The sequence below is a fragment of the Callorhinus ursinus genome, unplaced genomic scaffold (genome assembly GCF_003265705.2).
Source record: "Callorhinus ursinus isolate GAN/ISIS: 27379988/994484 unplaced genomic scaffold, GSC_fseal_2.0 scaffold9, whole genome shotgun sequence".
NCBI classification, from domain to species: Eukaryota; Metazoa; Chordata; class Mammalia; order Carnivora; family Otariidae; genus Callorhinus; species Callorhinus ursinus.
Genome location: NW_027397071.1, coordinates 17,148,264 through 17,164,140, shown reverse-complemented (window position 1 = coordinate 17,164,140; position 15,877 = coordinate 17,148,264). Strand labels below are relative to the sequence as shown.

General features: G+C 42.5%; 1 protein-coding gene across 11 annotated transcripts in view; it reads left to right on the top strand.

Moving 5' to 3' along the window:
• Positions 1-15,877, top strand: part of CDC14A (cell division cycle 14A) — a 187,759-nt gene that overhangs the window by 103,101 nt on the left and 68,781 nt on the right. For 10 of the 11 annotated variants that reach the window (XR_012379345.1, XR_012379344.1, XR_012379343.1 and 7 more), the window contains 2 exons: positions 1,403-1,490; positions 9,799-10,029. Coding sequence is in view for 4 of the 11 variants with exons in the window: in XM_073896238.1 (XP_073752339.1) it covers positions 1,403-1,490; positions 9,799-10,029 (319 nt within the window). In the remaining 7 variants the exon portion in view is untranslated. The remainder of the gene's footprint in view (positions 1-1,402; positions 1,491-9,798; positions 10,030-15,877) is intronic. The other variant, XR_003208437.2, reaches the window with a different exon arrangement.

Sequence of the window (15,877 nt, the reverse complement as noted above, 5' to 3'; positions counted from 1 at the left end):
AGTTTTGATTTTAATGAAAATTGGAAATGATAATAGTAGTATAACTAATTAAAGTAGAGGCTCTAATTTCCTTGATGGTGTTACTCCAGTTAATCTAACAAATACCTAAAAGCTCTTACAGTAGAATGCAGACTGTATTTGGTACATATTCCTACCTTTGAGGCATGTGCCATGTGGTGGTGGAGGAGAAAGCTTTTTTAATGGATATCCTTGGCCCAGTAAAGAGAACTGCTTTCCTTCCCAACCTGTGGAGGTATCTGTGCAGTGCTAGAGAGCCTGGAGGGTGGAGACAGAGACTAGAAGCTGGCCTGGTGGTGGGGTGGGGGTGAGGGTTTTGGGTGGGCTAAAGAATGCTTATGTGAAGAAGTGATACATATATATTTTATGATGCATGCACAGATGTGTCCCAATTCCCTGCAAATCTTGGGTACCATCAGCCCTGCCCCAGTGTTCCATGGGTTTAGAGGCACATTGGGAAGGGAAGGAAATGGAGGACATAATGGAGCAGTGGGAGGATGCTGGGCCCCTTCCCTGGTCTTCAAGCCTTTTCTGAGGATCCTTTAGAGAGTGTAGACCAGAGGTTGACAACTGGTGATTAAAGTCGGCCCAAAGGTGTGTTTTATTTGGTTTCATTTTATTTAAAAACTTAAAATAGTCAACATCAAGTATAGAGAGATTCACATAAAAACCCATTCAGCAGGTCAGCCACATTCAGTTAGCCTTTCCTGCAGGGTGACTCTTTAGCCAGAGCTGAGGAGCCATCTGCCATTTTTTATGTCTCTCACCTGGCCTTTGTAGCTGTTTAGGTTTGCAACCCCTGCCAGAGACCTTGGCTGACTCATTTGTGGTGTACCTCAGGGGTTTGATGATCCTCTGTTCTTCACTCCTGCCTCGTTCCATTTTCCAGTTGAAAAATCAGCATGGACAACAGTAGCAACCTATAAAAACAGAAAAAAAAAAAAAAGGAAGTGTGTTCATTATGACCCTGATATTTATAAATTTTTTTCATTCTTTAAAATATGTTTACCATGTTCATGGAAAGTGCTTATATTTCCTTTTATCTTCTCTCCCTTTATTTATTGCGGGGACAAGCAATGTTTGTTTTCATTTCATTTCATTGCAGGGTAGCCAGGAGACAAAATTATTTTAAGCAAAGTACCTCCACTTTAAGTAAAGTTTTTGAAACTTTTCAAGCAGTCTAGATAGTAAAGCTTTTTCTGAAGAGGATTGAAATATCATTTTGCGAATCAGATGCATGTTTTTATTTAAGCTGTATTACTTTGTCTTCATGTACATCCAATAGTACTAACAGAGTGAAAAGCAGTTTTATTTGTAAGGGTTTCCTAAATTGTATAAGAATTATAAAATATTTTTCTTCTCTTTTCTCACAAAATTCTACCAGCGAGTTGAAAATGGTGACTTCAACTGGATTGTTCCAGGAAAATTTTTAGCATTTAGTGGACCACATCCAAAAAGCAAAATTGAAAATGGTAGGTTTTTCTTTACTTTACCATCCAAAAATTTATTTCAGTTCATCTTCTTTAATTTCCTAAGATAATCCTTTCTTTCGGTAATAGTCCCCCCAAAATATTTATTTATTAAAAAATTGAACAGTAGTAATTAGTGTGTTAAATATTATAGTTTAGTAGGTAGAACTATAATCCTGTTTTAAAACTAGAAAATTTGGGGGGCGCCTGGGTGGCTCAGTCGGTTAAGCATCTGCCTTAGGCTCAGGTCATGATCCCAGGATCCTGGGATTGAGTCCCACATCGGGCTCCTTGCTTCTTCCTCTGCCTCTGCCTCTCTCTCTGTCGCTCATGAATAAAATAAAAAAATAAAAATAAAAATCTAAAAAAAAAACTAGAAAATTTTTAAATTGCCATAAATAGGCACTTTACCTGACCCAGTTATCAAAGAAGAATCTGAGAAGCAAGCTGGTCAAACTACTAAGCAGACTGTTGAATTCTATCAGTGGTTCTGAGATTTATTTGGTGGTAGAGTGCTACATCAAGGTATTCTTTGGGGAACATCATGTGGAACAATAACGATGATGATGATGACAATAGGTGTCATTTATTGAGTACTTGCTACACACTAGTTACTATCTAAGCGCCATGTTATCTCATTTAATATTCACCTCTATGAGATATAGATACACTTATCTCCATTTTGCAGAGGGAGAAACTGAAACTTACGAGTAGGGAATTTGCCCAGAGTAATAGGGGGAACTGGTTCTCCATCCCAGAGCTGGGCTCCTAAACATTGCCACTGCACTGATCTATTTATTTCTATTATGACAATGAGAACACCTTTCCAGCTGACAGTAATTAAATTACTCATTTGCAGCATATGCATAGACAGGGGCACACATACTCAGGAAAACAAAAAAAAGCAAAACAAAGAATAAGCCTTTTGAATGAAACATAATTAGCTATGTGAGTTTTCCCATTAATATTTATTTTCTATTTATTTATTTTCATCTGCCAACATTCCTAGAAGACAAGTAATGATAGGCACCAAAGGTTTAAGAATAATTTATGGGAGGAGTACACAAAATTAAAAAATTTCACCTATGAACATAATAGCTCTTTTTTTTTTTTTTTTGCTCTTTATCTGTTCGTAGATCTGGAACATCAGTCTTTTGAAGGAACATAATCTGGAACCCCGAGTTTAGATTTATTCTCCTTTTATCACCATTATCTTCCTAAGTATTAATTCTACAAGCTAGTTTCATTGTATATTGTGAATCATACATTCGGATTTGCCGATTTGTTTGAACTTCCACAGATGTGCTTCTCAGTTCATGCCCACGACATCTCTTCCAGGGATCTCTGTCTGAATCATGGTTTCCCTGTGATGGGTAATGCAAGTCTAGAGAGTTAAGCTACCAAATAGGAGGCCTGTGTACGGAAGCCAGAATTACATCCTCTCATTCATGAATTTGCTAATGAATCTATTTTGTTCCAGACATTGATTAACCTCTGTCACATTGGGTTGTCAGGAGGAACATGTTAAGTGCCTAAGGAAACTACTTTCTGGCAGTTGGTCTTTCAAGACAGAATTGATTCAATTTACCTTTGGCCTTCTGTGCAAAGCGATCTGACTCAGACCCAGAAAATCTTAGTAGGTGCATGGTTTCAGTCATGGCATTGTTGGTAGGTGTTCGTTTGATGAAGTTGAAAGAATTTTGCCATTTTGGATTCCTGTGTTTTATGACATTTTCTTCAAGAGAAGATGAGAGGTGTAATTTATAGAATCATTTAAGATATTTTTAGAGAGGTAATACATGCTTATATTAAAAAACAAAATGCAGATGAATTAATAAAAAGCATGTAAAAATGACCTATAATTCTACCCAAGTTTTCTAGGGCTAGGAGTTGGTGGTGGGATTATGGGGGTTTTAATTTTCTTTTCATCTGCTTCTCTGTATTTGCACACATTTTTTTCCTCTTCCAGTCAACACACACACACACACACACACACACACACACAAAATAAATCTTTCTTTCTTATAAGTAGAGCATCACAATTACTGTCTTTTAAAAAAAGAAAGATTTATTTATTTATTTTAGAGCATGAGAGAGAGTGAGTGAGGGGAGGGGCAGAGGGAGAGGGAGAGAAGGAATCTCAAGCAGACTCCCTGCTGAGCGCACAGCCCCATGCAGGGTTCGATCTCACAACCCTGAGATCGTGACCTGAGCCAAAATCAAGAGTTGGCTGCTTAACCGACTGAGCCACCCAGGTGCCCCATGATTACTGTCTTATATCAGCTTTTTTCACTTAACATATCACAGACTTCTTTCCATGGTAGTAAATGTTGATTTTCATTATACTTTTCCATGACTGCATTGTATATTATTCAGTGCTGTGCCATAATGCTGTTACTTTTTGAATGAGATCTACATTGTTTACAGTTTTTCAATTTTCATGGTTGGCAAATGTTTCTACATTTCTTTGTAGTTCTCCTTTCCTCTCTAAATTCTTAAGTAGTAGAGTCAGTGGATAAAAGGCTATGAATAGGGGCGCCTGGGTGGCTCAGTCGTTAAGCGTCTGCCTTCGGCTCAGGTCATGATCCCAGGGTCCTGGGATCGAGCCCCACATCGGACTCCCTGCTCCATGGGAAGCTTGCTTCTCCCTCTTCCACTCCCCCTGCTTGTGTTCCCTCTCTTGCTATGTCTCTCTCTGTCAAATAAATAAAATCTTTTAAAAAATGTAAAAAAAAAAGCTATGAATATTTTGTGTGACAATTCTTTTTTTTTTTTAAATTGAAGAACAGTTGACCTACAATATTGTATTAGTTTTAGGTGTACAATATAGTGATTGGATATTTCTCTACATCAGGACCTGGTCCCCACATTGTCTAGTTACCATCTGTCATCATACACAGTCGTTACATTATTATGACTACATTCCTTATGCTGTATATTACATCCCCGTGTCTTGCTTATTTTCTAATGGGAAGATTGTACCTTCTTAATTGCCAAAATCTTTAAAAATTCCTTTTGGCCACATAATATAATACTGGGAAATAATTATAGCTACATTTGCTTATATGCCAGGAATGGGGCTGATAAGCCTTTTGTACATGTATCATCTCTTCAAGAATCAGAACCACCCTCTCGGGGAGGTAGTAGTTTTTTTATGGAAGAAAAGATAGAGAGTCGGAGGAGTTACCTCACTTTCCCAGATTTACACAGCCAGAAAGTGGCAGTGTGTGGATTCAAACACAGGTCTCTGATTCCAAAATCTGTGTTTTCATCTTATTACAGAGGAAGTACATGCTCACTATAGAAAATTTAAGCAATATAGAGAAAAAGTCACGTGTAATTACATAATCTAGAAATAAACACTTAAGGTACTGCTCTATATGCATCATTTTCCCCCATGCATCTATTGTACCCTCGTACATTGAGGAAAAAAAGGTCTGAAAGCGCTATTTACCTAGTATTTGTTGTTTTTTATGATATCTAGGACAATTTCACTTAAGGCTGTCATTAGTAAATATTGACATTTCACTGGACTCCCCATTTTAAGATTGAATAGTCACTAGAAGCTTCATCATATTTTTTGTAAAAGAGCTTTTAACTTTGTAAATCTTTTTTGAGCTTAATAAAATAATTGTGTGATGGAACTAATAAACTTAATCCAATTACAGTGAAATCTAGGTGCTTGCTTGCCTTTTTTTTTTAATTGAGAAACTGTGTTTCCTGAGGAGGCTGAAAATCATGTTAGGGGTTTGTTAATAGAAAAGGTAGATTTTTACAGAAATTAACACTCAAATAGCTGTTGTTAGGATGTAGGCAAAGAAACCCTAAAATCCTGCGATCTGGGCAGAACGCATTGTAAGAGTCTTAAGTGTGTCTGTGTCAACACAGAGCAAGTACAGTTTGTTACACTCATCTTGGTTCACATTGTTTTGATGGTGGGAAGAGAAGAGCCCTACCTTTTTTTGGTTAAATAAATTTGAATTGATACATGAATAATAAAGCAATAGAATGAAACATATTTTGGATTTCCAGTTTTCCCCCAAATCCCCCAAACTCTCAGGTGGCAACGTCCTTCTCCTCTCTCAAAAAAAAAAAAAAAGAAAAGAAAAGAAAGAAAGAAAGAAAAAGAAAAGAAAAAAGCACAAAGAAAGACAGCCTGAGGCAGGGAATGGCAACAATCTGAAACCTGTTCAGCTTGGTCATATAATGAGAGAAGCAGGTGTGCAGGGCTTGGGCAGAGGAACCTGACTCTGCCCTTTACTGGCTGTGTGAACTTCCCAGAGCTTTGCAGCTTTCTCTGAGCATCCGTTTCCTTGTAGGTCAAACAGGGGAAAAAGGATGCACAATGCACATCTAGTGATGATTAGAGATACTAGATGAAGTGTCTTGCACAGTGTCAGGCACAGAATAGGTGCTTATTAGCAGATATTCTGATTACATTTTTTCATTAATGAGCCTTAAATATATTTTACTGCTTCCTACATCTACCTGCCCCTTTTGAAGTTTTAACTTTTTTTAAAAAAAAGATTTTATTTATTTATTAGAGAAAGAGAAAGAGCGAGCTAGCACGAAAAAGGGGGGGGCAGAAGCTGACTCTGCACTGAGCAGGGAGCCCATCGTGGGACCCTGGGATCCTGACCTGAACCAAAGGCAGATACTTAACCAACGGAACCACCGAGGCACCCCAAATCTATACTTTTAATAATGACTGGGTGGACTAGTCATTTGACTCTGTTCTTCAGGGTTCTAACTTTAAATGAGGGCCTGGGACGAGAGGAATTTTGAATCTCTCCGCTCTGAAATTCTGTTTGGTCGGCTCTTGTGCTCTGCCTGTGCTTTACTGATGCCAGGGCGCCATCTAGTGGCCAAATGGAGGAAGGGGCTGCTGAATGTTCTGTCCTCTCTGCATGCTGCTAAAACCAGTCCGAAATGCAGTGATAACACCCACAAACAGTTATTCAGAGGTCATAGGATATTGTCATTGTCATTGGTTATAACTCACTTGAAACAGTTTTGAGGATTTTAAAGAAACCTGCTCACGAACTCTAGGAAGTGTAGCCCCTAATGTTCGTATAACATTCCTTTGGGGACCTAACAGAGTCAAGTTGGATCTTACTTGAAATCAGCCCTAGCACAGGCCCTGGAATCTGACTGCTAGGGTTCAAATGCTGCCCCTATCTCTTACTAGCTGTGTGTGCCTGGGCTACTTTACTTTTCTAGGCAGCAATAACTGGGTAATTGCAAGGTTTAATGAGATGATCCATATGAAGCACTTTGTTTAGTGCCTGGCACATAATAAGTGCTTAGTAAATGTTAGTTATGATTATTATCATTATTGTTTTTATTTCAATGTCCTATTTCCATATTTGACTAACTGTCCAGTTTTTTTAAAACCCAGACATACTCGGAATTTCTCTTAATAGTTGATTTAGATATATTTACTCCTGAGAGAAATTAATATATAAGAAGAAACTTCTTCCTCCTCTTCGTCTTGGTGGAGGAGGGGAGGGGATAGACACCAAACCAACCATTAGCACATCTGGTAACAGGTGCCATCACAGAGGTGCCAGGTATGCTAGGAACCCAGGGTCGGAAGTGTTCACCAGCCACACCAGGGGAAGACTTCCCATGTGTTTATGAGTACTCTCCTTCCCATTCTTACATGATAGAAAAGCTCGTTTCCTTATGCCATCTGATATGGTTTGAAGTGGGGTCCATAAGTCACCAGCCAAGGAAGAATTCTTGAGATGTTTTCAGTGCAAAAAAGTATTTTTACTATAGCATGGGGACAGGACCCATGGGCAGAAAGATCTGTCTCGGGATGGTGAGGAGCAATTGATTAGATACTTTGGAGTTGGGGGAGGTAAAGACAAAGGAAGTTTCCAAGAGGATTTTCATATGCTAAAGACTTATAGGATGCTGGAGGCCTAGCTGTTGTCAAACTCAGGTTGTTTTTCCCTCTAAGCAAAGTACTGAGACAGTTGGGAGTTCCTGGAGGACTGTCTCAAGTATTTGTCAGTGGGCTGCACGTTATAAGGAAACTTAATTTTATCTACATTTCCTTCTTGCCTTTGTTCCCCCACCAACCACAGCCTTTTTCTCCTTTAGGCTGTAAATCTGTTGCTGGAAAATAATTTGAACTAAGTAGGAAAACAGATTTGTTTTTTCCAAGTAGAAAACTGCATCCATTTTTTCTAAATGTGTGTGTACAAGTTACTGTTTCTACACAGAAGATTGAAAATAAGCTCTGTATTACCTGTTTGCCCGGAAGCAGCATGGCCTGTGAGAATCTTGTATCTGGGCCGTGGAGTAGTTTGATCTGCCTTCCAGATCTGCCTCCAACCATTGCGTGACCTTGGCCAAGGATACCAGTTAGGGTTCTGTTTGCAGGCAGCAGAACCACCTCTGGTAAATTAAACCAAAAAAAGCATTGATTGGAATGATGCTGGGGATCTCACAGCCTCCAAGGGAAGGCTGGAGAATGAGGCCTAGAAAATGAGCAGGATCCAAGCGAGACAACGTCTCAGCAGGGTCCAGGCAGGGAAATGGAAACCACACCATTTCAAACAGAGGGAATTTAATACAAGGGATTTGTTACAGAGAAGGCTAAAAAGGAAAAGGGCAACACTGAAGAAACCAGAATATTATGGAGGAAAGAGCTCCTGCCTTTAGAAAGGTAGAAAGTGAGGTCACCAGAATCTGGGGGCTTGGAAGTGGAGCCAGGCTGGTATTGGGAGCTCTGAAGGGAATGCCACCAGCTGGTGTGTGCATTTGGGGGCTGAGGAGCAGAGACCAGGTGGCTGGGCCGCAGACTGGTCCTGGGAGTACGATGCTGAGCTGGGAGCTCTGGTTGCTCCTATCTTCTTCGGCTGAAGCCTCCTGGCCCCCACCCAGAAGCTTCTGGTCACTCCAGTCATGCTTCGTGCCTCCCATGTTTTGAACTGACAGCGAGCCAGCTGCAAATGCCCTCTGCAGGCCCTGGCCCCATCATGGGAGGGTTGGCTTGCTGCTGAGAGAAAATAGGAAATGACCAGCATATGCAGAGTCCGAGGCAGTGCAAGATACGGCCAAGGACACAGTGAAGAAATTGCTGGTTTACTTTGCGGGCTAATGCCACCCATACACTCTGGGCCCACCATCATGAAAGAGTTCTGAATGAGACTGTCTCACCCGGTATGCCCTGCGTCAGTGAACCCTGCATACGTTACAGGTGTGGTCATCAGGGTGCTGAGAAGTTAGTCCCCTGTGAATCCCTGGGGCTGCAGGCCAGGTCTGCAGTGGCCAACCCCCCCCCCCCCGCCTCGCCGCCGGTCCCCTCAGTTGATTGGCTGAGTCTAGGTCGCATGTCTGTAACCCAGCTGACTCTGTAGCTCCCGGGAATACTCACACGATGCTGGATCCACTGGAAACGGAAGGCGGTTTAGGGGCTGACCACCTATATCCCTGTGCCTCTCCCCGTGAGAATGTCTACAAAAATTTATTCAACTTTTTTAGTTTCTCCATCTGTTAAATGGGGTTTACTATTCTTACCTTAACAGGCTGTTTGGAGAATTAAAAGAAATGTTATACAATGGTGACTTAGACGTGGTAGGTGCTTAATAATTATTCCTCTCTTTTGTGGGGGATTGCACTGTAGAGTGAAACGAATCACCCAGCACAAGGGCTTTAACCGTAGTTGAAAAGTATTTGTCGGGGCGCCTGGGTGGCTCAGTCGTTAAGCGTCTGCCTTCGGCTCAGGTCATGATCCCAGGGTCCTGGGATCGGCCCCACATGGGGCTCCCTGCTCGGCGGGAAGCCTGCTTCTCCCTCTCCCACTCCCCCTGCTTGTGTTCCCTCTCTTGCTGTCTGTCAAATAAATAAATAAAATCTTAAAAAAAAAAGTTTGTCAAGTGGAAGAAAAAGCACAAAGAATCATGCCAGCAGGCCTCCTGGGCACCTTTGACCTTTGAGTGGCCCCCGGATGCCTTTGTTTTGGCTTAGGAGGAGTGTATGCTTCCGGACTTGAATCCTATGGGTAGAGGTTTCGGATTTTCATGAGCGATTTCCAGTACTCAGAGAAGGTTTTTTCCCCCCCTCCTGTGTGTGTGTGTGTGTGTGTGTGTGTGTGTGTGTGTGTGTGTGTGTGTGTGTGTGTGTGGCTCTTCAGACTGCTGCTTTAGGAAAGTGCTTCCACCTCTTTCTTACTCTCTCAGGAAATGCCCTTTCCTCGTAAGCTCTGGAGATTCATAAACTTGACCGTGATGCGTTCTGGCGTTCCTGGGCGTGTCAGGGAAACGCGTGCCATTTGCTCACAGCTCCGTTTTCCCTTCAGGCTATCCTCTTCACGCCCCTGAAGCCTACTTTCCTTATTTCAAAAAGCACAACGTGACGGCAGTCGTGAGGCTGAACAAAAAGATTTACGAGGCGAAGCGCTTCACAGACGCGGGCTTCGAGCACTACGACCTCTTCTTCATCGACGGCAGCACGCCCAGCGACAACATCGTGCGGAGGTTCCTGAACATCTGCGAGAACACGGACGGGGCGATCGCGGTTCACTGCAAAGGTGCGTGCGGCCTCGGTGGCCACTCTGGAAGGGGACGCGGCCGAAAGCTGCCAGTCATGCAGAGCCAAACCAGCTAGAGTCGGCCGAAAAAGACCACGAGTGTTTTTGTTTGTCTGTTTGAGAACACTGGAACACAAACCCATTTAAATAACCCCTTCCTGTGGCAAGGCTTGCTTAGATGCGGATAATTGGTGGAGGTCTGCTTTTCCCCGGCCTTACCTTACCCAGCTCCTGCTCGCTGACGCCAGGCAATCGCCACATGGCCCCGTCTGTGGGCCGGGAAGAATGCCCTGACTAGGGTCAGTTGTCAAGAGGCAGTTTTTCCCCTCCTTTTCTTCCAGAATTGCCAATCTCCTTTCTACCCTCCTCCTCCCATGTGATATTTTATGCTCCCATTTTAGAACCCAGCCGTCGGGCCCCCATTTTGCCTTCTACTCCCCCCTTCCCTTACTGGTTTTTTTGCAAAACGGAGCAGAGTGTCTTCCCTGGCCATTGCTAGCGGAGGGCAGCATGCTGGGGTCGCTGGCGAGCTTGCTTGCTGCAGATGTGTTAACTGTTTCTTTGCGTGAACTTGGTTATGTAAAGACTTGGTTATATAAACGAATCTCTGCTCTCTAGGGGTGGGTACTTCCTCAGGCAGGGGTCTTTCAGACTACAGGGACCCTAAAGTTGCCAGATTCAGTAAATAAAAATACAGGACGCCTGGTTAAATTTGAATTTTTGACAAACCAATGAATACTTTTTTAGTATGTTTCGAGTATGTCACGGAACATACATTCTACATTTTAGCTGGCAACCTGGTGTTGGCTACTCAGAAAATGTGAAATAACATTTTCTCCAAGCTTAGTTGTTAGACTGTGAGGAGGATCAGATTCCGTTTTGGATTTTCCAGCCCTGGTGGGAGGTCTTTTACTGGGGTCTTTGATTGGAGTGACAGGAGATACCTCCGGCCACTCTGGGATGGAGGCTAGTTCCTCGCACGCATCTCATCCTGCCACTGGGTGGCGCTGCTCTCACGATTTTGAGTCTGATCACTGGTTTCTGTGGAGTTTATGCTAATTGCCTAGTAGGTGTTGGGGATTGTACTGTTCTCTTCAAGTGCCTAGTGCTGCTGTAACTGACTTATTCAGACAAGCATGGCTTCGGTTCTGACAGAAATTAAAATACCATTTTGTAGGCCTTTGTTTCTATGTTTAAGATTTGAGTAGGTGGAGGTACTTGGCTGACATGTGAGCGGCAACGGGAAGCTGCGTTTTGCCAGAGACCCGGAGAGACGCACGTGGCCGCGATTCGGATGAGGGCTCCTCGTGTCAGGCTCCATCCACATCAGCCGAGCCGCCGCCACCCCTCCTCTTCTGGTTTCTTAGCTGGATGGGGCCCTGGCGTGCAGGACGCCCTAGCCCTCCAAGGGGGGTGTGTGTGTGTGCGCGTGCCCTAGCCCTCCAAGGGCCCTGGCGTGTGTGTGTGTGTGTGTGTGTGTGTGTGCCCTAGCCCTCCAAGGGCCCTGGTGTGTGTGTGTGTGTGTGTGTGTGCGCCCTAGCCCTCCAAGGGCCCTGGTGTGCAGGACGCCCTAGCCCTCCAAGGGGTGTGCGTGTGTGTGTGCCCTAGCCCTCCAAGGGCCCTGGCGTGTGTGTGTGTGTGTGTGTGCCCTAGCCCTCCAAGGGCCCTGGCGTGTGTGTGTGTGTGCCCTAGCCCTCCAAGGGCCCTGGCGTGTGTGTGTGTGTGTGTGTGTGTGTGCCCTAGCCCTCCAAGGGCCCTGGCGTGCAGGACGCCCTAGCCCTCCAAGGGGTGTGTGTGTGTGTGTGTGTGTGTGTGTGTGCGCGCGCATGCCCTAGCCCTCCAAGGTGTGTGTGTGTGTGTGGTGGGGTATGTTGGGGCGGGGTATCGGGCTAGGAAGGTGTCTTGTTCTCTCATCCAGAGAGCGCTTTCAGTTCTCATCAGGTCACAGTGGACTGGTGGGGAGCTGGCTTGCCCTGGATGGGGTTCATTTACGCTCTGACTTTGCCTTTCCAGCTCATTTTGTTAAAGATTGCCCAGGCCCGAGAAAAAGCCAGCATTTCGCACATTTCAAATATCAGTGGACCTTGAGAGCTAGTGGGACTATAGCAGCTACCAACCTTTAGTAGGAGATGTTTGTGTGCTCTTTTTCAAAGTTTATTTTTGTGTCACAAAAATTAATATTTTTCCTCCGCTTAATTTGGCCTTATTTCCTAGTCGATTAATTTTATGGTTACCAAGTCATAGAGCTTATCTGTGTGTCATATGTTGGATTGACAAATTCATGGAAGAAGAAATGCAAAACTGTCATTAAAACTCAGTATCTTTCTCTTTTTAACAGAAGTATAGTTGATTCACAATGTTATATTAGTTTCAAGTGTACAACATAGTGATGGGACAAGTTTATACATTATGCTCTGCTCACTACACGCGCAGCTCCCATCTGTCACCATACGATGCTATTATAATACCATTGACTATATTCCCTATGCTGTGCCTTTTATTCCTGTGATTTTTTCATTCCAAAGCTAGAGGCCTGTACCTCCCACTCCCCTTCACCCATTTTGTCCCTCCCTTCATTCCCTTCCACTGTGGCAACTACCAGTTTGTTCTCTGTATCTATGGGTCTGTTTCTACCTTTTCTTTCTTTCTTTTTTTTTTTTTTTAAAGATTTTATTTATTTATTGGACAGAGAGAGAGGGAAGAGAAGCAGCAGGAGAAGGAGAGGGAGAAGCAGGCTTCCTGCTGAGCAGGAAGCCCGATGTGGGGCTCGATCCCAGGACCCTGAGATCATGACCTGAGCCGAAGGCAGACGCTTAACGACTGAGCCACCCAGGCGCCCCCTTTTCTTTCTTTCTTTTTGTTTTTTTAGATTCCACATATAAGTGAAATTGTATGTTATTTGTCTTTCCATCTGACATATTTCACTTAGCATAATACCTTCTAGGTCCATCCATGTTGTTGCAAATGGCAAAATCTCATTCTTTTTTATGGATGAGTAATATTACATTATATATACATCTCTCTCTCTCTCTCTCTCTCTATATATATATATATATATATATATATATATATATGCTTCCTTATTCATTCATCTATTGGTGGACACTTAGGTTGCTTCCATATCTTGGCTATTGTAAATAATGCTGCAATAAACAGGGGTACGTATATCTTTTTGAATTAGTGTTTTCATTTTCTTTTGGGTATCTGTATCTCTCTTGATAGCATTTCTCACCTAACTGAAATTATAAAAATGAAACTGTCTGATGTTCAACATTCTTATTACAGGTATTCTCTGTATTATATCCTAGATTTGTGAATGTTAACATTTAAAAAAATACAATATGGGTGTATGAGTTGTGTGTGTATGTATTTTATACTGCAGAGGTTTATATATTTTTATTTAAAATCAGAACCATTAGCACTGAGGTGAGTTCTTGTATGGGAAGCTCACATTCACATGTGGTGACATCTTTTGGATAATGTTATTTCATTTGCTTCCACTTGTACACACATGTAGGACTCCTTTATAAAGATTACACCTTCCGTTTAATTACAGCTGTATTGCTTTTAATAGCATACTTATCTACTAGAGGCCTGTTAATTATTTTGACATCTGCCCTAATTAAGTCAGTTTAATTTTCTGGGAATTGAAGCATCACTGAGCATTTTAACTGAAGTACAAGGAGGAGGGAGAGAGAACCTTATCCTATGTCACATGAACTTCAGTAGCTGCTGGAAAGGGAATGAAGATGTCGTGCCTCAACATAAAGTGCTAGATAGAGAGACAAACTAGAAATTGATTTGCTGGGAATGTGTGAAATCTTACCAATGATCCAGTGTCTATAGTTCACCTTCTGGTTGATAAAAGAGATGACTATGATTTGTTTTTGAAAATTTCTAGCACAAATAATAATTTAAAAAAATGGGAACACTGTGATGTTCTGGTATGTGATTGTTGATATTCTGTAGGATTTCAGAAAATGCCCGGAACTACAAGGGAATCAGCATTTAACTTGGTATAAATAGAGTACTTTTCAACGTCTTGTCTTGCTGTGTCAGGGAGCCCTTTAATTATGAATGCTTTAAGAAATTTGTTAAAGTTTTTATAGAAACTTAGTGAAATGTTCCTATTCTGTTGAATTGTGGTAAGAGCTCCTAACTATTGAGTGCTAAGTACGTTCTTTTTATAGATCTAAATTATAGACTCTTTTTAAAAGGGGAAGCAACTTTAGTTTCAGAGAAATTTGAAAATTTTCTGCATCACCTTTTTTGGTTGTGAGTGTGTGTGACTAGGAGCCTAGCCTAGGGAATGGGACAGCCCCTTCTTTGCACAGGGAGGGGAGCAGTGAGAGGTAGGGCTGCCTCTAGAAAGACCATCTCCTCTCCAGAGAGGAGACTCCAAGGAGGGACCCCAGAAAGTCTTTGCTCATTGCAGGTTCCTGCTGAGGTTCCTACAGCAGGCTGTTTCCGCTGTGTTTTATCCACAGGATTACCTATAGTCTTGTCAGATGTCTGAGAGTTCACAATGCTGCAGAGGCAAAGAGTATCTGCTCTGGACAGAAACAGAAAGGCAAATTGCCTTCACTCTAATGTTAAAGGAAGAGCCCCACTGAGACCACAATGAAATTTTACTCTTTTCTAAAGAATGTTGATGTTTGATCTGGGGCAAAATGTACTTCAGATGGAAACAGGCTACACACACACACACACACACACACACACACACACACACACTCATCTAATAAAACATTGTAAAGATAATTTTTAAAAAGGAAGGCTTAATGGGAAGGGAATGTCAAGCATCTGTAAACATGAGCTTGATTGTAATTTTATTTGCATTTTTTAATAAAGGTTGTATTTTTAAGTAATCTCTACACCAGTGTGGGGATCAAACTCATAATCCCGACATCAAGAGTCACATGTTCCTCCAACTGAGCCTGCCAGGTGCCCCTCATTTGCATTTTGATGTGTATTTTCAACCTGCCTTTATTGCCTCCAAGGAGGGAGAAATTTTTTTTTTTTTTTTTTTGCAGGGGGTGGGGTGGGGAGGAACCATTCTTTTTCTGTGTAAAGCACAGATTTACGTACTGTACATAGAGATATGCAGTATACTGTGGCAGTAACATTTCATAGGAGACAATCAGGAAAAATGTCTTAAAGAGGCTCTTAGAGGAGGCGATAAGGAAAAATGATTGAGAAACACTGATTTAGAGACCGCTTTTTCACACTTTCACATTTATGGAACTAGGATGGATCTGAAAATGGGTAGCATGTCATAGTTTAATTTTTTCTTACTTAGGTGGAATTTAAATAATGGTGCATATCACACTGTTAGGCGACTTGATGGTATCTTAGATTTGGGGAGACACTGTGTATTTCGAAGTACTGGAGAGATTAGAGAAGATACTCTTTATTATTTGACCAGCAAAGCTTACAAAAGGGCTCCTCTTTTGGGGGAAAATATTCTTTTTTTTTTTTTAAGATTATTTATTTATTTATTTGACAGAACGAGAGAGAGACAGTGAGAGAGGGAACACAAGCTGGGGGAGTGGGAGAGGGAGAAGCAGGCTTCCCACAGAGCAGGGAGCCTGACGGGGGGGGGGGGGGGGGGTTGGTGCCAGGCCCCTGGGGTTAAGACCTGGGGTGGAGGGAAACACTTCAACACTGAAGCCCCCCAGGCGCCCGGGGGGGGGGGGGGGGAAGATGCTTAAGCATATTAAAAACAAAGCTGTCAACTTTCCCGTTTCCTTTTCTAACTGAATGTTTTCACGGATGAAATTGACCTTGGACCAGTTTTCCAGGCCAGAAATACCAGTCATCTTTGACTTTCCCTGTGACCCAGTCCAAA